This window comes from Conger conger, chromosome 16 (assembly GCF_963514075.1).
Source record: "Conger conger chromosome 16, fConCon1.1, whole genome shotgun sequence".
NCBI lineage: Eukaryota > Metazoa > Chordata > Actinopteri > Anguilliformes > Congridae > Conger > Conger conger.
This window is the reverse complement of record NC_083775.1, coordinates 9,112,064-9,134,980: the sequence shown is the minus strand read 5'-3', so window position 1 is coordinate 9,134,980 and position 22,917 is coordinate 9,112,064. Positions and strand designations below refer to the sequence as shown.

General features: G+C 45.7%; 2 protein-coding genes across 3 annotated transcripts in view; both read right to left on the bottom strand.

Moving 5' to 3' along the window:
* The window catches only part of LOC133115144 (nuclear body protein SP140-like protein), a 59,740-nt gene extending 40,693 nt beyond the window's left edge, over positions 1 to 19,047 (bottom strand). The window contains exon 1 of the mRNA XM_061224902.1: positions 18,966 to 19,047. The gene's annotated coding sequence lies outside the window, so the exon portion shown is untranslated. The remainder of the gene's footprint in view (positions 1 to 18,965) is intronic.
* Positions 1 to 20,284, bottom strand: part of LOC133115142 (sp110 nuclear body protein-like) — a 35,862-nt gene extending 15,578 nt beyond the window's left edge. Inside the window, exons 1-10 of one of the 2 annotated variants that reach the window (XM_061224895.1) lie at positions 20,232 to 20,284; positions 17,837 to 18,041; positions 16,204 to 16,383; positions 14,478 to 14,837; positions 13,716 to 13,855; positions 13,329 to 13,397; positions 12,481 to 12,608; positions 11,649 to 11,763; positions 8,335 to 8,446; positions 7,696 to 7,878 (exon numbers count right to left, since the gene is read on the bottom strand). In XM_061224895.1, coding sequence (XP_061080879.1) covers positions 7,696 to 7,878; positions 8,335 to 8,446; positions 11,649 to 11,763; positions 12,481 to 12,608; positions 13,329 to 13,397; positions 13,716 to 13,855; positions 14,478 to 14,837; positions 16,204 to 16,383; positions 17,837 to 17,918 — 1,369 coding nt within the window. In that variant the 5' untranslated portion in view covers positions 17,919 to 18,041; positions 20,232 to 20,284. The remainder of the gene's footprint in view (positions 1 to 7,695; positions 7,879 to 8,334; positions 8,447 to 11,648; positions 11,764 to 12,480; positions 12,609 to 13,328; positions 13,398 to 13,715; positions 13,856 to 14,477; positions 14,838 to 16,203; positions 16,384 to 17,836; positions 18,042 to 20,231) is intronic. The other variant, XM_061224896.1, reaches the window with a different exon arrangement.
* Positions 20,285 to 22,917: the final 2,633 nt, after the last annotated feature.

Below are 22,917 nucleotides of genomic sequence, written 5' to 3'. Positions count from 1 at the left end.
ACGTGTCCCTCACAGGCTACAGTACGCACTGAAGGTGTCCCTCACAGGTTACAGTATGCACTGAATGTGTCCCTCACGGGTTACAGTACACACTGAACGTGTCCCTCAAAGGCTACAGTACGCACTGAATGTGTCCCTCACAGGCTACAGTACGCACTGAATGTGTCCCTCACAGGCTACAGTACGCACTGAATGTGTCCCTCACAGGTTACAGTACGCACTGAATGTGTCCCTCACGGGTTACAGTACACACTGAACGTGTCCCTCAAAGGCTACAGTACGCATTGAATGTGTCCCTCACAGGCTACAGTACGCACTGAATGTGTCCCACACAGGCTACAGTACACACTGAATGTGTCCCTCACGGGTTACAGTACGCACTGAAGGTGTCCCTCACAGGTTACAGTATGCACTGAATGTGTCCCTCACGGGTTACAGTACACACTGAACGTGTCCCTCAAAGGCTACAGTACGCACTGAATGTGTCCCTCACAGGCTACAGTACGCACTGAATGTGTCCCTCACAGGCTACAGTACGCACTGAATGTGTCCCTCACAGGTTACAGTACGCACTGAATGTGTCCCTCACGGGTTACAGTACACACTGAACGTGTCCCTCAAAGGCTACAGTACGCACTGAATGTGTCCCTCACAGGCTACAGTACGCACTGAAGGTGTCCCTCACAGGTTACAGTATGCACTGAATGTGTCCCTCACGGGTTAAAGTACACACTGAACGTGTCCCTCAAAGGCTACAGTACGCACTGAATGTGTCCCTCACAGGCTACAGTACGCACTGAATGTGTCCCTCACAGGTTACAGTACACACTGAACGTGTCCCTCAAAGGCTACAGTACGCACTGAATGTGTCCCTCACAGGCTACAGTACGCACTGAAGGTGTCCCTCACAGGTTACAGTATGCACTGAATGTGTCCCTCACGGGTTACAGTACACACTGAACGTGTCCCTCAAAGGCTACAGTACGCACTGAATGTGTCCCTCACAGGTTACAGTATGCACTGAATGTGTCCCTCACGGGTTACAGTACACACTGAACGTGTCCCTCAAAGGCTACAGTACGCACTGAATGTGTCCATCACAGGCTACAGTACGCACTGAATGTGTCCCTCACAGGCTACAGTACGCACTGAATGTGTCCCTCACAGGTTACAGTACGCACTGAATGTGTCCCTCACGGGTTACAGTACACACTGAACGTGTCCCGCAAAGGCTACAGTACGCACTGAATGTGTCCCTCACAGGCTACAGTACGCACTGAATGTGTCCATCACAGGCTACACTACGCACTGAACGTGTCCCTCACAGGTTACAGTACGCACTGAATGTGGCCCTCACAGATTACAGTACGCACTGAACGTGTTCCTCACAGGCTACAGTACGCACTGAACGTGTCCCTCACAGGTTACAGTACGCACTGAAGGTGTCCGTCACAGGTTACAGTACGCACTGAATGTGTCCCTCACAGGTTACAGTACGCACTGAATGTGTCCCTCACAGGCTACAGTACGCACTGAATGTGTCCCTCACAGGCTACAGTACGCACTGAATGTGTCCCTCACAGGTTACAGTACGCACTGAATGTGTCCCTCACAGGCTACAGTACGCACTGAATGTGTCCCTCACAGGCTACAGTACGCACTGAACGTGTCCCTCACAGGTTACAGTACGCACTGAATGTGGCCCTCACAGATTACAGTACGCACTGAACATGTTCCTCACAGGCTACAGTACGCACTGAACGTGTCCCTCACAGGTTACAGTACGCACTGAAGGTGTCCGTCACAGGTTACAGTATGCACTGAATGTGTCCCTCACAGGTTACAGTACGCACTGAATGTGTCCCTCACAGGCTACAGTACGCACTGAATGTGTCCCTCACAGGTTACAGTACACACTGAACGTGTCCCTCAAAGGCTACAGTACGCACTGAATGTGTCCCTCACAGGCTACAGTACGCACTGAAGGTGTCCCTCACAGGTTACAGTATGCACTGAATGTGTCCCTCACGGGTTACAGTACACACTGAACGTGTCCCTCAAAGGCTACAGTACGCACTGAATGTGTCCCTCACAGGTTACAGTATGCACTGAATGTGTCCCTCACGGGTTACAGTACACACTGAACGTGTCCCTCAAAGGCTACAGTACGCACTGAATGTGTCCCTCACAGGCTACAGTACGCACTGAATGTGTCCCTCACAGGCTACAGTACGCACTGAATGTGTCCCTCACAGGTTACAGTACGCACTGAATGTGTCCCTCACGGGTTACAGTACACACTGAACGTGTCCCGCAAAGGCTACAGTACGCACTGAATGTGTCCCTCACAGGCTACAGTACGCACTGAATGTGTCCATCACAGGCTACACTACGCACTGAACGTGTCCCTCACAGGTTACAGTACGCACTGAATGTGGCCCTCACAGATTACAGTACGCACTGAACGTGTTCCTCACAGGCTACAGTACGCACTGAACGTGTCCCTCACAGGTTACAGTACGCACTGAAGGTGTCCGTCACAGGTTACAGTACGCACTGAATGTGTCCCTCACAGGTTACAGTACGCACTGAATGTGTCCCTCACAGGCTACAGTACGCACTGAATGTGTCCCTCACAGGCTACAGTACGCACTGAATGTGTCCCTCACAGGTTACAGTACGCACTGAATGTGTCCCTCACAGGCTACAGTACGCACTGAATGTGTCCCTCACAGGCTACAGTACGCACTGAACGTGTCCCTCACAGGTTACAGTACGCACTGAATGTGGCCCTCACAGATTACAGTACGCACTGAACATGTTCCTCACAGGCTACAGTACGCACTGAACGTGTCCCTCACAGGTTACAGTACGCACTGAAGGTGTCCGTCACAGGTTACAGTATGCACTGAATGTGTCCCTCACAGGTTACAGTACGCACTGAATGTGTCCCTCACAGGCTACAGTACGCACTGAATGTGTCCCTCACAGGCTACAGTACACACTGAACGTATACCTCAAAGGCTACAGTACGCACTGAATGTGTCCCTCACAGGCTACAGTACGCACTGAATGTGTCCCTCACAGGCTACAGTACGCACTGAACGTGTCCCTCACAGGTTACAGTACGCACTGAATGTGTCCCTCACAGGCTACAGTACGCACTGAATGTGTCCCTCACAGGCTACAGTACACACTGAATGTGTCCCTCACGGGTTACAGTACGCACTGAATGTGTCCCTCACGGGTTACAGTACACACTGAACGTGTCCCTCACAGGCAACAGTACGCACTGAAGGTGTCCCTCACAGGTTACAGTATGCACTGAATGTGTCCCTCACGGGTTACAGTACACACTGAACGTGTCCCTCAAAGGCTACAGTACGCACTGAATGTGTCCCTCACAGGCTACAGTACGCACTGAATGTGTCCCTCACAGGCTACAGTACGCACTGAATGTGTCCCTCACAGGTTACAGTACGCACTGAATGTGTCCCTCACGGGTTACAGTACACACTGAACGTGTCCCTCAAAGGCTACAGTACGCATTGAATGTGTCCCTCACAGGCTACAGTACGCACTGAATGTGTCCCACACAGGCTACAGTACACACTGAATGTGTCCCTCACGGGTTACAGTACGCACTGAAGGTGTCCCTCACAGGTTACAGTATGCACTGAATGTGTCCCTCACGGGTTACAGTACACACTGAACGTGTCCCTCAAAGGCTACAGTACGCACTGAATGTGTCCCTCACAGGCTACAGTACGCACTGAATGTGTCCCTCACAGGCTACAGTACGCACTGAATGTGTCCCTCACAGGTTACAGTACGCACTGAATGTGTCCCTCACGGGTTACAGTACACACTGAACGTGTCCCTCAAAGGCTACAGTACGCACTGAATGTGTCCCTCACAGGCTACAGTACGCACTGAAGGTGTCCCTCACAGGTTACAGTATGCACTGAATGTGTCCCTCACGGGTTAAAGTACACACTGAACGTGTCCCTCAAAGGCTACAGTACGCACTGAATGTGTCCCTCACAGGCTACAGTACGCACTGAATGTGTCCCTCACAGGTTACAGTACACACTGAACGTGTCCCTCAAAGGCTACAGTACGCACTGAATGTGTCCCTCACAGGCTACAGTACGCACTGAAGGTGTCCCTCACAGGTTACAGTATGCACTGAATGTGTCCCTCACGGGTTACAGTACACACTGAACGTGTCCCTCAAAGGCTACAGTACGCACTGAATGTGTCCCTCACAGGTTACAGTATGCACTGAATGTGTCCCTCACGGGTTACAGTACACACTGAACGTGTCCCTCAAAGGCTACAGTACGCACTGAATGTGTCCCTCACAGGCTACAGTACGCACTGAATGTGTCCCTCACAGGCTACAGTACGCACTGAATGTGTCCCTCACAGGTTACAGTACGCACTGAATGTGTCCCTCACGGGTTACAGTACACACTGAACGTGTCCCGCAAAGGCTACAGTACGCACTGAATGTGTCCCTCACAGGCTACAGTACGCACTGAATGTGTCCATCACAGGCTACACTACGCACTGAACGTGTCCCTCACAGGTTACAGTACGCACTGAATGTGGCCCTCACAGATTACAGTACGCACTGAACGTGTTCCTCACAGGCTACAGTACGCACTGAACGTGTCCCTCACAGGTTACAGTACGCACTGAAGGTGTCCGTCACAGGTTACAGTACGCACTGAATGTGTCCCTCACAGGTTACAGTACGCACTGAATGTGTCCCTCACAGGCTACAGTACGCACTGAATGTGTCCCTCACAGGCTACAGTACGCACTGAATGTGTCCCTCACAGGTTACAGTACGCACTGAATGTGTCCCTCACAGGCTACAGTACGCACTGAATGTGTCCCTCACAGGCTACAGTACGCACTGAACGTGTCCCTCACAGGTTACAGTACGCACTGAATGTGGCCCTCACAGATTACAGTACGCACTGAACATGTTCCTCACAGGCTACAGTACGCACTGAACGTGTCCCTCACAGGTTACAGTACGCACTGAAGGTGTCCGTCACAGGTTACAGTATGCACTGAATGTGTCCCTCACAGGTTACAGTACGCACTGAATGTGTCCCTCACAGGCTACAGTACGCACTGAATGTGTCCCTCACAGGTTACAGTACACACTGAACGTGTCCCTCAAAGGCTACAGTACGCACTGAATGTGTCCCTCACAGGCTACAGTACGCACTGAAGGTGTCCCTCACAGGTTACAGTATGCACTGAATGTGTCCCTCACGGGTTACAGTACACACTGAACGTGTCCCTCAAAGGCTACAGTACGCACTGAATGTGTCCCTCACAGGTTACAGTATGCACTGAATGTGTCCCTCACGGGTTACAGTACACACTGAACGTGTCCCTCAAAGGCTACAGTACGCACTGAATGTGTCCCTCACAGGCTACAGTACGCACTGAATGTGTCCCTCACAGGCTACAGTACGCACTGAATGTGTCCCTCACAGGTTACAGTACGCACTGAATGTGTCCCTCACGGGTTACAGTACACACTGAACGTGTCCCGCAAAGGCTACAGTACGCACTGAATGTGTCCCTCACAGGCTACAGTACGCACTGAATGTGTCCATCACAGGCTACACTACGCACTGAACGTGTCCCTCACAGGTTACAGTACGCACTGAATGTGGCCCTCACAGATTACAGTACGCACTGAACGTGTTCCTCACAGGCTACAGTACGCACTGAACGTGTCCCTCACAGGTTACAGTACGCACTGAAGGTGTCCGTCACAGGTTACAGTACGCACTGAATGTGTCCCTCACAGGTTACAGTACGCACTGAATGTGTCCCTCACAGGCTACAGTACGCACTGAATGTGTCCCTCACAGGCTACAGTACGCACTGAATGTGTCCCTCACAGGTTACAGTACGCACTGAATGTGTCCCTCACAGGCTACAGTACGCACTGAATGTGTCCCTCACAGGCTACAGTACGCACTGAACGTGTCCCTCACAGGTTACAGTACGCACTGAATGTGGCCCTCACAGATTACAGTACGCACTGAACATGTTCCTCACAGGCTACAGTACGCACTGAACGTGTCCCTCACAGGTTACAGTACGCACTGAAGGTGTCCGTCACAGGTTACAGTATGCACTGAATGTGTCCCTCACAGGTTACAGTACGCACTGAATGTGTCCCTCACAGGCTACAGTACGCACTGAATGTGTCCCTCACAGGCTACAGTACACACTGAACGTATACCTCAAAGGCTACAGTACGCACTGAATGTGTCCCTCACAGGCTACAGTACGCACTGAATGTGTCCCTCACAGGCTACAGTACGCACTGAACGTGTCCCTCACAGGTTACAGTACGCACTGAATGTGGCCCTCACAGATTACAGTACGCACTGAACGTGTTCCTCACAGGCTACAGTACGCACTGAACGTGTCCCTCACAGGTTACAGTACGCACTGAAGGTGTCCGTCACAGGTTACAGTATGCACTGAATGTGTCCCTCACAGGTTACTGTACGCACTGAATGTGTCCCTCACAGGCTACAGTACGCACTGAATGTGTCCCTCACAGGCTACAGTACGCACTGAATGTGTCCCTCACAGGTTACAGTACGCACTGAATGTGGCCCTCACAGGTTGCAGTACGCACTGGACGTGTCCCTCACAGGTTACAGTACGCACTGAATCTGGCCCTCACAGGTTGCAGTACGCACTGGACGTGTCCCTCACAGGTTACAGTACGCACTGAATGTGTCCCTCACTGGCTACAGTACGCACTGAATGTGTCCCTCACAGGCTACAGTACGCACTGAATGTGTCCCTCACAGGCTACAGTACGCACTGAACGTGTCCCTCACAGGTTACAGTACGCACTGAACGTGTTCCTCACAGGCTACAGTACGCACTGAACATGCCCAACGGCTGTGCAGATCTCAAATTGTGGCTACACCGGGGATCAAACCACTGACCTTGCATGTCCCAGTCATGTACTGCTACAGACCGCCCCCTGTATTTTTCAAATGTGCCAATTCGAAAAATGAATGAGTCTATTCAAGTTTTTCGATGCAACATTGCAAAGTGCAATGTGTTTAGTTTTTTTGGCACCCAACATCAAGTTGAGCATGTCAAATTCCCACCCACAAATTAGGATTGGCCAATCACCTGCAAGCGCAGCTACGTTAACGCTGTAAAATAACCCCTCCGCGGATTCATGCGAGTGCAGTCATGCACGGTTCTCCTCCAAAACCTGCGGTGTCACCAGCTGCTTCTCTCCACACCGCAGACTACAGCTAAGCTTGCACAGAGTGGAGTCAGAGGAGGACCTTTCATATGCGCCTTTCCCACGCGGTCCATGGACGGCCCATCGCCCAGCAGGGGTCGATAGATCGCCACAAACGTGGATCCTTGACTGATTGAACACTCCCATACACTAGGCCGGATAATAACCAACTGTGCATCGCCCTGTGGAGCTACTAACCACAGTCGGCACTGCCATGGTTTGGACGGATCCAAGCCCATGAGGCTCGCCCCGGCGTCACACTGTGGTGCCTTACCCGGACGAGCGGTCCAGCAGCCCCCTGTACACGGCCATTTTGACTGAATCTGAGGCCTAAGGACAAAGCGCAATGTAGTTTGGCTGTATATGTGCCAGCGACTCACCATCACATGGTTTCTCTGGCTTCTTCTTCTTGCTTGGCGTGGACTGGGTAGAGGGACCCGGCTCTTCGTCCTCTTCCTCACTCATCTTCTTCACCCTCTTTTTTTCAAACTTTTTCCCCTCAGTCTTCTTTTTCTCCTCCTTCTCCTTGGATTCCTCTGACTTCTCTTTATTCTCTGGCAAGGCTTTAGAGAAGTGGAAAGATCCTGGATTTTATTTTTTTGAAAAAACAGGTTCAACACCCAGCTTCAGCACTGCTGTAATATCACCATACTCAACCCAAGTCAATGAAATACCCAACTGTTTACAATATGTGGAAATGCTAGGCTTGGATACACCCTGCAGTGCCATCTTCCATTACCAATGAAATATGAAGCTACAAAGGAGAAGTGCAAATTTTGTTGAAGCGCAGACCCAGACATCTTTGATGCTGTGACTGGCCAAAATATTTCAAAGCCGACAATCACAAACTTATGGTGTCATATTACAGTGGCTAAGTAATAAAATAGTCAGAAACAAAATAATGTAGTCTACTAAAAAAGGCTTCACTTTTTGAATAATTGGAAAATTGTTTTCTTTATTTGATAATCCTTTAAATAGGGACTGTTAGACACTTGTGTCTGACTACAGTGGGGACTGACCAATCAGGGGGGTAGCCATACTGATGCAATGGGGCTTCTCAGTCTCCTGCCAATCCAGTACCTGGTACACACCCCTCTCCCTCAGCTGTTCACTCTCCATCCTGATCACTTTCTGCACACAGACACAGACACAGACAAAAGCAAAGGTACTACATGGCTCAGGCAGTAAGAGCAGTCGTCTGGCAGTTGGAGGGTTGCCGGTTCGATCCCCCGCCCGGGGTGTGTCGAACTGTCCCTGAGCAAGACACCTAACCCCCAAATGCTCCTGATGAGCTGGTCGGTGCCTTGCATGGCAGCCAATCGCCGTCGGTGCGTGAGTGCGTGAGTGTGTGTATGAATGGGTGAATGAGAACCATCAATTGTACAGCTTTGGATAAAGGCACGATATAAATGCCAATACATTTACCATATAAAGACAGCAAGTCAGATAGGTCTCTGTAATGAGATCGACAGGCAGAGCCAAAGCACACACACGCACGTACAGATGGGCAGCGTCAATCATCAGTTGAGAGATAAGATGATATGATCCCAGCCCAGCACCTTATGTAGTCAGGCATGTATGCGTGTGTGATTATTTATACTGTTTAGCCTATTCGGAATCATCAAACCGAACTGTGTTGATTGAATCTGTGTATCTCAGTCTCGCTGACCCAGCGGATGCAGCCCTGCGCTTTTGTATCAGTTTCTATTCGTCATAAGCAGCGGACTGTAGTGCTGTACATCGCCTCTTCCTGTTCCTTGTGTAGTGGCGGCTACTGTAGTTGCTACTGGCAGGAGACGCAGCGAAACTATGAAGTCGACCGTAGATATTTAATGAAGTTCATACATGCGGTCAGGTGTTAGGCCTGGCGAACAGCGCTTCCACAGCAGCGAGTATAGCGTGTAACATCACTAAATTGTGAATGCAAATGAGCCAGATGACTTATCCTGGCTGCATGCAGACGGCACACATAACAGGCCCAGAAAAGCGTCGGCTGATTTAGCATAGGAGGCAGGAGTGCTCGGGGGTGGGCATGGGAGAGGAACCAAGATGCGGTTTGAAGAGGTGGGTCTGTGTTTGAAGAGGGACAACAATTTGGGGCGCACCCCCTCCTCCCTAAATCTGTATGATACAGTACTGTGCAACTCTCTTAGGCACATGTAAAAACAATTCCATCTAACCATTATCTGAACCCGCTAATCCTGAACAGGGTCGCAGGAGGGCTGGAGCCTATCCCAGCATATATTGGGCATACATTATTTATTGCCCATTCTCTTACGCAACTGTATAGCTAGCTAGGATTAGTTCATTTGATTTCAAAGTAGTCGTGAGATCTAGAAAATCTCCACAAGCGTTGCATGTGCTGCGTGAATGTCAGATCGCCTCGCCAGGCTTTATTACCACGCACCGTTTGCTTTATCGTGCGAGCTAGCCAGCGCGGGAATAGTTTTTTCTAGAACTTTTTATTTTGCCTGTGCGCTCGATCTTATTTCCAGTCCACCGTCATAATTCTAATTGTAACGCGGCTTTGTTCGCGTATAGGTGCTTTTTTCCGCTCCCCCCTGATGTATTGTCGATCCTTTGTTCAATAAACCGTTGTTTAATTTGTTTATTGTGGAAGTCTGAATAATTGCTGCGTTCTTTACCGAGTCTGTCTGCTCATCTCTGCTGCGCAATTCGGGGTAGGGATTCGCTGCTGGTGCCTGTGGTGACGTATTACGCATGGCCTGCAAGAACGCAACGCAGACGCCGAAGGTTCCGTGCGGGGAGGATGCGTGGTGTTTAATCTACAAGGTTCTTGTTTTGGAAACACTCTTATTAAAAAATATTATCAATATTTTCAGTACTTAATTGACATAAATGTATCGTTAGTTATAAATTACAAGTATCTCAGTTTTGCGTACACACACGAGCACCACGTTTGGATAAGATTTTCAAGACGTGGAGGAGCTGTATTGTGATACCCGACAAAATTAAAGACATTTACACTTCCATGGGCGTTTTAATCTTATATTTACAAAGTGGGTTCTCTTACAGGATACAGCGTTTTTGTTTATTTATGAGTTGCACTCATAGAATACAGTTTTCTTACATTCTTAAAAAAAAACAATGAAAAGTTTACTTAAACAATTTAATAACACTGGCGTTTTGTGAGCATGCATTCACTATAAGCAAACGAGCCAGATGACTTAGCCTGGCTGCATGCAGACGGCACACATAACAGGCCCAGAAAAGCGTCGGCTGATTTAGCATAGGAGGCGGCAGTGCTCGGGGGTGGGCATGGGAGAGGAACCAAGATGCGGTTTGAAGAGGTGGGTCTGTGTTTGAAGAGGGACAACAATTTGGGGCGCACCCCCTCCTCCCTAAATCTGTATGATACAGTACTGTGCAACTCTCTTAGGCACATGTAAAAACAATTCCATCCAACCATTATCTGAACCCGCTAATCCTGAACAGGGTTGCAGGGGGGGCTGGAGCCTATCCCAGCATACATTGGGTGAAAGGGCCGACCGGGATTCAAACCCAGGACCTCCTTGCTGTGAGGCGGCAGTGCTGCCCACTGCACCATCCATGCCGCCCGAAAATACAAGTCTGTAAAGTCAAATCAATCCTTCACTTGTGGAGAGGTCCATTCTCTTACGCAACTGTATAGCTAGCTAGGATAAGTTCGTTTGATTTCAAAGTAGTGCAGTAGTGCAGTAGTGCAATCATGCATTCACTATAAGCATTCGGCTGATATCAAGCAATAGAAAACCCGTTTTCAAATTTCACAAGCATACTTAAAAAATTTTTTACTTACATTATTTTAGAAACGAAATGTAGCATTTTGTGTTCAAACACCGCATAATACTTGAATACAGCTCTTTAAATCACCAGTTTATGAGTCGCTTATGAGTGGCTTTATGTTGCATTCCGAGTAATTTGTTAATATTGATCAATTATTAACGTTTCATATGAACAGCACATGTATTAGTTTGACCCCTGTGTACTGAAAGTTCTGAGATATGTGGCATTTTCTGAAAGTAGGAGGACCGATTTGACTTTGACCGTGGATTGCTTGTTGGTGGCAGACAGGGTGGAAAATCCTGGGATTTTCCTGCACACTAGTCTCTAGAGTTTGCAAAGAATGGTGAATAAAAAAACCGTGAGCAGCAGTTCTGCAGACAGAAACGCGTTGTTAATGAGAGGTCAGAGGAGAAGGGCCAGACTGGTCAAAGCTGACAGGAAGGTGACAGAAACGCGAATAACCACACATTACAACAGTGGTATGCAGAAGAGCATCTCTGAACACACAATGCAGCTAAGGCTAAGGCTGCAAGTTGTTGGGACTCACCAGCATGGAGTCTGAGGTGCGACAGTCTAGAGGCTGTCTGAGAGAGCGTTCACATGCAATACTGCGGTCCTGGAACTGAGTATACAGTATACAGTAGGTACACAGCCACTCTCCCCTGTGTGCACACACACATACACGTACACGTACACATACATATACACACATATATATACACACATATACACACATCACATACATACAGACACGTACACACATCCATATACACACATATACATATACATATACAAACACCCATATACACATACATATACACATACACACACATGTACACACACACACACGTATACATACGTACACACACAAATATACACACACACACACACATACACACACGTACGCACACACACACACAAATATTGTGGTTATGTAACACAATCAACATTTTTTGCAAAATGTTCTACAAACATGTTCATAGGTTATTGAGTGTGGATTGACGGGCAAAAATGGCAATTTATATCCAAATAAAATGAAATCAACAACACAATAAAGTGCAAAAAAAATCTAGCTGAATACTTTCTGAAGCCACTGTACACACATTTTGACTTGTACTGCTTGTAAGCTGCCTGTGATCTGTGTTGCTGTTAATAGGCTAATGAATGGTAATGAGTGGTACATTACATTAATGGCATTTGGCAGACGCTCTTGTCCAGAGCGACATACAGTTGATTAGACTAAGCAGGAGACAATCCTCCCCTGGAGCAATGCAGGGTTAATGGCCTTGCTCAAGGGCCCAACAGCTGTGCAGATCTTATTGTGTGATCAAAGGACCCTTTGAGAGAGAAAGACAGCAGATCAGCGAGGGAGCGCTCACCCCAGCAGTCTCTCCTCCACGGCGAGAGGGTGGCATTCTGTGTGGAAGGCACGGGGGCAGCGGTCACAGCAGAGCAACACCCCCCGCCTCCCACAGACAGAGCAGTCATCATCGTTCCTCTGCTCCTCCTGAGACAGACAGCCACACTTTCTGTGATTACTCTCATTTACAAGCACTTCATACGTACATATTCATCATCATCATCACATGTTATTTCGCTGACGCTTTTATCCAAAGCGACTTACAGTTGATTGGACCAAGCAGGAGACAATCCCCCCTGGAGCAATGTGGGGTTAAAGGCCTTGCTCAAGGGCCCAACAGCTGTGAAGATCTTTTCGTGGTTCCACCAGGAATTGAATCACCAACCATATGGGTCCTAGTCATTCACCTCAACCACTACACTACAGGCTACACTGCACGCTGTATTCAAAAAAATTTCTAGTTTTTAATCATCTCCCCATTTTTGCCGTATCTCTGTGTCAATCAAATGTCATTGACCAGTTTGTACCTTATATATCAGACGGTGATTATGCTGACCATCACCTAGCTAAATGCACGTTTGTCATTGTTTTCATGTCATTGAGTTCTGTTCTACAGCGCAGTTGTAGTAAAGTCATACCCATGTCATCAACAGACTGAGATTCTTTTACCGACCATTTCTATGTCCACACCGCATTCTACTACGGTCATTCCATAATGCAGTTTATTATTACCACAGGGTAGTACTGATATACGTTATACGTTACACTACAGCCTGTCCTATACGCCAATCAATTGGGTATTGGGTCCACTGGCGCTGCGATTGGGTGGATGAGGGCGTTGCCATGGCAGCAGGGGGAGGGCCTTACCAGGTCCTTCTCTTCCTTGCTGCAAATTCTGCACGGACACAGGAGCGAGTGGCACTCCAAAACCTTCCTCTGTGGAAGAGAGACAAACAGACAACCTGGATGTCAAGTCTTTCCTGGATGGCAGCCTTTCCATGACATAAGGTAAATAAATGCAGTTGACAGTAACAGAGTGCCTGCAAAATTAGAGATCTCGTGCAATCCATGGTTTTTAAAGATAAAAAAACTAATAAACCACAAATACTTGGTATCCGGATAGTAGGTCTTATGCTGCTAAGGATTTGGTATTGGGATACAGTCTCTTTCTTCCATAAGTGAACAGGGCATTTACATTTTCAGATAAAAAAACAGGCCACCCCTCCTGTTCTCCCCCTGCCCCTCCTCCACTACCTCGATGAGGTCACTGAGCGGTTCTCCTTGGCACAGGATACTTCTTTTCCAGGAGCTGGAACTGAGCTCCTGGTCCTCCTTGGCGAACTCGACGGGGGTCAGCCATCTGCTGGCCGTCCGTATGCATTTCCCAGAGGTCCCTGGGGTGGTCCGAGAGGACAGAGAGAGAGAAGACAAATCAGCCGTCGTGTTTCAGAAGCACACCCGCTCCCCTGATCTGAACCAGGGCCCCCATTCACCACACGAACAACGAGGGAACTCAACATGTTCTGACATTTACAGCTTTGAGTTCCACCGAAACCTCACAACAGCGGTAAGGACATGCTGGGCACGACTGAGATAACGTGCTAACGATAAGCCGGACGTGCCGTGACTGAACGACTGCTGTGAAGTGACTGACCTTGCTGACATATCAGGGAGTGACCAGGACAAACAGAATTAAAGGAAACAATGAACAGTAAAAATGATTAACAGAAATACTGATCAAAAACATCCCTTGAACCACATCTCACCGTCAGCAGTGCTTTAGGTGTGCTCCCACATATATAGCTGCCACCATACTTCCATATGAAAGTATTATCAGTGACAACCAGGTCATCACAAAGGGCTTATTATGAAAATCCAGTCAGCAAATGTACATCTCATGAAGGAAACAAAACTGGTTGAGAATATTTTATCCCCATTCAAACTGATCCTATCAGTGGATACGCTGACTTTGTAGCTTATGTACACACACACACACACACACACACACACACACACCTGATGCAAAACGATCTTTCTGTAGAGTCCCAGTTGCTGATCCACAGGTGACAGACAAACAAGGATCAGGAAATTCTGACATGTCTCCATTACCAAGTGCCGCTTGGCCACTTTTCTCTGGTTCTTCCTCATCATTTTCTTCCTCCTCCTCCTCCTCCTCCTCCTCTTCGTCTTCTTCTGTGTCTGAATCTGTAAAACATTCTTCCTCGTCTTCTTCTTCTTCCTCGTCTTCTTCTTCCTCTTCCTCTTCTTCTTCTTCTTCTTCTTCTTCTTCTGTGTCTGAAACTGTAAAGCATTCTTCCTCGTCTTTTTCTTCTTCCTCGTCTTCTTCTTCCTCTTCCTCTTCTTCTTCTTCTTTGTCTGAAAATGTAAAGCATAAGTGTTGGATTATTTGTCCACACAGGGCCATGTAGCCCCAACACAAGACACCTTATTCCTTTCAAGAGTGGCACAACCATTAAATCACCTCCTCAAAATCAGAGTAACCGTCTGGCCAAATTCAAGCAGTATGCGTGGCGAAGCACAAATCATAAATCAGAGTGATTTGATTCCACCAAACGAGCAAAAGCTCCATTTCCTAACTGGACTCTAGGCTGAGCCAACATGCCTGCATGCCACTGGAAACACATGTATATAGTATTCACACTGTATACTGGTAGATGATACACTCAGTGGTGTATACTGGTGTAGGACACAATCATTGTATATTAGTATGTTAGCATATTAGTATATACATGTGTATACAACATACATACATACATGTTTAATATATCAATCACATATTATTGTGATTGATATATTAAATGATTAGTATAATTGGTAGATTAAATGATTATTGTGATTGATAGATGACATGATTAATGCTATTGATAGCTAATGAATTTGGGCATGCTAAAATAATTACTAAAAGAGTGATAACGTTAAAGTTAACTCTAAAGAATGTAAAGGGGGGAATGTTGAAGTTTGATCAAAATGCCCTTATTGAAAACCAGGAATGATGAAGTTTGATTTAAATACTTTCATTAAAACTGTGAAATGGTTAGAATAGAGAATCATGTGCAAAAGTACCCTTCCCTAAATGTCACGATATATCTATATGCTATATTTCAAATGCTGTTTAGTACTACAATGATAAGCCATAATGTTTGAAGAATCATTATTAATTATGTGTTAATTAAAGTGCAGAGAACACTTAATCAGGTGTTTAAAAACCATGGCATTGGATACGGCCTGTTTTGACTGAGTGATGCAGTTCAAGCAATGTGGGTCTTTGCAGAGAAATGTTTTGAGTTAGCGATCACCAGCCCAATTTGCCTGCATCATTATATAGGCGAAAGGTTAAGACAGCTCAGCTTTCATAGAGTGACAGAAAATATTAAGGCGGGTTAAGAGAGACAATGTGATGTTATATGACAATTGATTGGTTAGCTATAATGCATAAAGACTAGGATTTCCTACTGTTACTTTGGAATTCTCCGATTGAACGCTCCCATACACTAGGCCGGATAATAACCAACTGTGCATCGCCCTGTGGAGCTACTAGCCACAGTCGGCACTGCCATGGTTTGGACTGATCCAAGCCCATGAGGCTCGCCCCAGCGTCACACTGTGGTGCCTTACCCGGACGAGCGGTCCAGCAGCCCCCTGTGCACGGCCATTTTGACTGAATCTGAGGCCTAAGGACAAAGCGCAATGTAGTTCGGCTGTATATGTGCCAGCGACTCACCATCACATGGTTTCTTCTTGCTTGGCGTGGACTGGGTAGAGGGACCCGGCTCTTCGTCCTCTTCCTCCTCTCTCTCTCTCATCTTCTTCCCCCTCTTTTTTTCACACTTTTTCCACTCAGTCTTCTTTTTCTCCTCCTTCTCCTTGGATTCCTCTGATGTCTCTTTCTGCTCTGGCAAGGCTTAAGAGAAGTGGAAAGATCCTGGACTTTATTTTTTTATTATTAAAATCCGCATCATAACCCGAAGTGGATAGGCTACAGCAGTAGAACTCCAAACAAAAGTCAAATAAATACCTAATGAATTGCTCCGTGAGTGTATGAACAAGGAGACGCCTAAGGCTGCAAGTTGTTGGGACTCACCAGCATGGAGTCTGAGGTGCGACAGTCTAGAGGCTGTCTGAGAGAGCGTTCACACGCGATACTGCGGTCCTGGAACTGAGTATACAGTATACAGGAGGTACACATGTATATAGTATTCACACTGTATACTGGTAGATGATACACTCAGTGGTGTATACTGGTGTAGTACACAATCATTGTATATTAGTATGTTAGTATATTAGTATATACATGTGTATACAACATACATACATACATGTTTAATATATCAATCACATATTATTGTGATTGATATATTAAATGATTAGTATAATTGGTAGATTAAATGATTATTGTGATTGATAGATGACATGATTAATGCTATTGATAGCTAATGAATTTGGGCATCCTAAAATAATTACTAAAAGAGTGATAACGTTAAACGTAACTCTAAAGAATGTAAAGGGGGGAATGTTGAAGTTTGATCAAAATGCCCTTATTGAAAACCAGGAATGATGAAGTTTGATTTAAATACTTTCATTAAAACTGTGAAATGGTTAGAATAGAGAATCATGTGCAAAAGTACCCTTCCCTAAATGTCACGATATATCTATATGCTATATTTCAAATGCTGTTTAGTACTACAATGATAAGCCATAATGTTTGAAGAATCATTATTAATTATGTTAAAATGAATAAGTCAGTCATCTTGAGCAATTACAACTGTGTGTCTGTTAAAACACATTGAGCTGCAAAGTACAGTTTGTTTAATGAAAGTGCAGAGAACTCTTAATCAGGTGTTTAAAAACCATGGCATTGCATACGACCTGTTTTGACTGAGTGATGCAGTTCAAGCAATGTGGGTCTTTGCAGAGAAATGTTTTGAGTTAGTGATCACCAGCCCAATTTGCCTGCATCATTATATAGGCGAAAGGTTAAGACAGCTCAGCTTTCATAGAGTGACAGAAAATATTAAGGCGGGTTAAGAGAGACAATGTGATGTTATATGACAATTGATTGGTTAGCTATAATGCATAAAGACTAGGATTTCCTACTGTTACTTTGGAATTCTCCGATTGAACACTCCCATACACTAGGCCGGATAATAACCAACTGTGCATCGCCCTGTGGAGCTACTAGCCACAGTCGGCACTGCCATGATTTGGACTGATCCAAGCCCATGAAGCTCGTCACACTGTGGTGCCTTACCCGGACGAGCGGTCCAGCAGCCCCCTGTGCACGGCCATTTTGACTGAATCTGAGGCCTAAGGACAAAGTGCAATGTAGTTTGGCTGTATATGTGCCAGCGACTCACCATCACATGGTTTCTTCTTGCTTGGCGTGGACTGGGTAGAGGGACCCGGCTCTTCGTCCTCTTCGTCCTCTCTCTCTCTCATCTTCTTCCCCCTCTTTTTTTCACACTTTTTCCACTCAGTCACTTTTTCTCCTCCTTCTCCTTGGATTTCTCTGATGTCTCTTTCTTCTCTGGCAAGGCTTCAGAGAAGTGGAAAGATCCTGGACTTTTTTTTTTTATTATTAAAATTTAAGAAGAAAAAAAATGGCATTTTCAGGTTAGGCAAAAATCCACATTTAACACATTTAATCAAAGTCACCAAAGTTTAAATTATATACATGATTACTTCAACAAATAACACATATATTACAGTGATTCAAATATGTCTACTCCAACTGTGCTAACAGCCAGAAGCTCAAACAACAATTAATGAAAGACTGCTGTAGTTAAACTGCAGGCCAGGTTGTTGTTGTTGTTTTTGGTTCTGGCAAATTTGATGGTCACAGGTTCAACACCCAGCTTCAGCACTGCTGTAATATCACCATACTCAACCCGAGTCAATGAAATACCCAACTGTTTACAATATGTGGAAATGCTAGGCTTGGATACACCCTGCAGTGCCATCTTCCAGTACCAATGAAATATGAAGCTACAAAGGAGAAGCGCCATTTTTGTTGAAGCCCAGACCCAGACATCTTTGATGCTGTGACTGGCCAAAATATTTCAAAGCCAACAATCACAAACTTATGGTGTCATATTACATAATAATGCAGTCGACTAAAAAATGTAGTCGACTTATTCACTTTTTGAATAATTGAAAAACTATTTAATACTTTAAATAGGGACTGCTAGACACTTGTGTCTGACTGCAGTGGGGACTGACCAATCAGGGGGGTAGCCACACTGGGGCGGCCTGTAGCGTAGTGGTTAAGGTACATGACTGGGACTGAGTTCTATTATATCTGAGTTCTATTGTATCAAACTTCGTACGCAATTTGTGAACTATTCCGGGCTTAATCTGTTGACTGTGGGCGAGAGTGAATAGAGCATTCGTCACATTCTGCCTGTTCTCTAACATGTCATTACACCGCGCAGTCCACCCACGCAAAAAAACAACAACTTAAAGTTTAGAAAAATAACCGTAACCTACCTCTATTCCTGAGCGCATGTATAAACTTCATTAAATATCTACGGTCGACTTCATAGTTTCCCTGCTTCTCCTGCCAGTAGCCACTACAGTAGCCGCCACTACCCAAGGAACAGGAAGAGCCGATGTACAGCACTACACTCCGCTGCTTATGACGAATAGAAACTTATACAAAAACCGCGGGGATCATACGTAAGTGAGAGTTAAATGTGCGGGCTTTATTGTAATTTTTGAATAGGCAAAAATAATGAAGGTTGGATAAGAAGAGCGCCACTTCTTGAGTTCCTATCTTATCTCTCAACTGATGCTTGACGCTGCCCATCTGTACGCGCGTGTGTGTGCTTTGGCTCTGCCTACCGACCTCATTACAGACGGCCTGTAGCGTAGTGGTTAAGGTACATGACTGAGACCCGCAAGGTCGGCGTAGCCACACAAAGATCCGCACAGCCGCTTGGCCCTTGAGCAAGGCCCTTAACCCTGCATTGCTCCTGGGGAGGAATGTCTCCTGCTAAGTCTAATCAACTGTACGTCGCTCTGGATACTATAAAGAAAGCAAGCAAGCAAGTAAGATAGATCTGAGTTCACACACGCAGGTCCAGAGTTCCGCCTGGTTTCTCTACTGAAGTAATGCAGTAATGCAGAGCAGTAGCCCACACACGTGCGGAGACGCAAACACAGACGCGCGCACACAGCACTGAGGCAATGTCCACGCGCCAGTCCTGCCCTCTCATGTGCTCGTGCATTGGCAGGGTTTTTATTACATGCATGTGTAACCTCATATATTCGTCTGCGTTGTATCTCAATGAAAGGCAGGAGACGTGGGACCAGTTCGTCAGTTTATTAGCCTGGCGCAAAAGACAATACGTTGGATTCCGTAGCAAGGCGGCATGGATCAACACAGCATGCGTGGCTCTAATCCTTTTGAACTGGCCTCGCTATTTTTACAAGTTCAATAAAAATACAGCAAGAATATCCAAATGAAATACATAACATGTACTTGGCGCAAAAGACAATACGTTGTATTCCGTAGCAAGGCGGCATGGATCAACACAGCATGCTAATATGAAAAGGAGATGAAACGTTAGCTATTCACACGTGGTTATAAACTTCGATAAAAAATAGCTCTCAATGTGCAAAAGTGTAACACAAAATACACTGTTTACATAAGGGACGCATGTAGAACACATTTTAGTAGTTAGTGTTAACTTAGAACGTTCAGTTGTAGAATTGTAAAATTATATTCCAGGAGCGCTTTTTAACACTACTTACCGTGGCTCTAATCCTTTTGAACTGGGACGCCACGCAGCCACGCAGTTCTACCCGTTTATCCCCTAGGGGCCAGTATTCTCCTAACAGTGTTACATGTCTAGATAGTAGTATAGAAAATGATACAGAAAGCTAGCAAGTGGAAGAAACCAAATCATCACTGGTACACATGCAGTTCACATTTGCGTCCACCGGGGACCGCCAAAACAAAGATTTAACCAAACCCCAATAAATCTAGCAACACATTCACTCAGATACGACTTTTTTTGGCGTAGAATGTGTAAGTGGTGTGTCATTGGTCTGAAGGAAGGTTTCTATGGACACAGTTAATCCTTCTCAAGCGTGCAGTATTCTAGCCTTTCAGCCACAGTCTCTTGAATTATGTGCCGAACTGCAGGATGTGTTATGAGATGTGAATGTGTTATTTCCTAGGTGAGGAAATCATTTTCTCGCAACCCCGTGGCTTTACATTACATTACATTACATTCGGTGCAGTAATAGGTATATTTATGACAATGCACTGCCATCAGGATGAGGCAGAATAAAAGGTGATCATAACCAATGGTGACTACAGGAATTTTATGACAATGACCACCAATAATTATACTGTTGACAGTTAACATGACAGCAGTGCAGGCTTGATATCAGAAAAAAATAATCATAAGCTATCCACTACATACTGTAAAACCTGTCACTATATGGAATTATTGCATCCATCTGGGGGATTACATCACAGTCATGGAACAAAAGTCAGTTTGTCTGTCTGTCTGTATTGATGACATTTTATGTATAGGTTTGTTTTTATTTTCTATTTTTATTCTGGGTACAGCACTGTGCAGAGTGTTGATGCTACTGTTGTAAAATCTGTCTGAGGGAGGTAAAAAGGATTTCATATCACACATGCAATCGATCAATTAATGTTATTGTCATTCTCATGAAGCACAGTTATTGGTCACTAAAAAATACAATTTCACCCAGTAAATGACATTAGCAAACAGGTCCCAATAACCATACAGTGCTCACAAGCTGTGGGTCTTCAGAGTGCCCGATCACTGCTTTTCCACTCTGATAGCATCTAGGGTTTCACTTTAATACAGCCAGAAACGCTGAAAAACAACAGCAGTTCGGTCTCATGATGGGACAATGAACAGGGTATAATAATGAATATCAATGAACAATTTTTGCTTAAACTCAAGTGTTGTTTCAAAAGATAGTTATCCAGAATGATAAAAGAAAGTTGAGAAGACATGTTTTGATTGAGGATTGAGTTATGGCTATGTGTGCAGGAACAATAAGTCCGTATTGTACACATTACAGAGTACGTTTGGAAAAAGAGGGACTTTGTGTTCTGAGATATCGTGTTGGCATGCAGTCTTGTTAGCACACCAAACAAGGCTGAATGCCAAAACTGTTATATTTTTATGGAAAAAAAATTTTTAATCTGAATGGTAATAAATATTACTGGACCCTCCATTTCTCCGGATAGTTTGCTATTTATGGGGGGCTAAGCAGCCCTGAATATGAGTTTATGGCAGTGAAATGTGTCTACATTTCCTGTTTTGACAACCCTGGTGTAAAATCCAGCTATGAGCAGCTACCAGATGTTTCAAAACAAAGCTTGAGCAGGGTAAAGCATGTTGAGTATGGAACTGGTCTCAACTGATCAACCAGTTACCAGCAGTTTCAAAACCTAGATTGAACTGTCTTATTCAGCAGGGGAAGCATCTGCTACAGCACCACAGCCATTTCTGTCATACTTTTGGGAACCCCGCAGGGTCCCTCGAGCCTGTAGCCTTTCTCCTTTATTTTCTCTCTCCCTCTGTTTCTGTATGTTAGTCATGTTCGTTCCTTATTGAGCTGAAGGTGAAACAGAGGAGGAAGGGTTGCCAGGTCAGGCTGACCCACGTGAACGAGGACAGAGACCTACCTGTGCACTCTGCCCAGTTTGCCTCATCTCCACACTGTGTCTGTGTGTGTGTACGTTGGTGTGTGTGTACCAGTGGAGGCTCCTCCATAGAGGTGGAGGAGGCCTGGCCTCCCCAATAATTTGAGAGAAGAGAGAGATTTAAAAAAAACAATAAATATATTTATTTTATTTATTTATTTTAACAAAAAACATATTTTTTATTTTTTATATTCATATTATTTTAGTTTTGTTCATAAATCTAAATTTTCCCATGGCTAAAACCCAATATTGCAATTGTAAAGCAACAGGCCAGATTTCCCTATCAGTTTGTATTAAGGGAGGCCAGGCCTCCCCTAGGAAATGAGATTCTCATAGAAGTCAATGTAATGCATTTTTTTTCATGCCAATATGTGATTGGCCAGATCACTGAAAATGGGTGGGCAACGGAGGCCTGGCCTCACCATGCATTGTGTCCAGGGCTGAAAGATTGACATTTTGTTCGTCCAATCACATGCTACTGGTTCATTTGGAATCAACTATCCTTTCCTTTCCTATTCAACACAGAAGCCATTTTGAGAATTCGCTAGTCACTTCAGTCAAACAAACACTCGCCATAGTGGCTATGAGTGTCCTATCAACTTGTGCTTTTCAGGAAATATAGAGAACACCCCTGGCTATCATCCCTGGAGTTTATAGCTCATTTGGCCAAACACTTTTGCTTAAAACTACCTCGGAAGTCGGCGAGATTCTAGCGTAATTTGAGATCTTGGGCTGGAGATATGC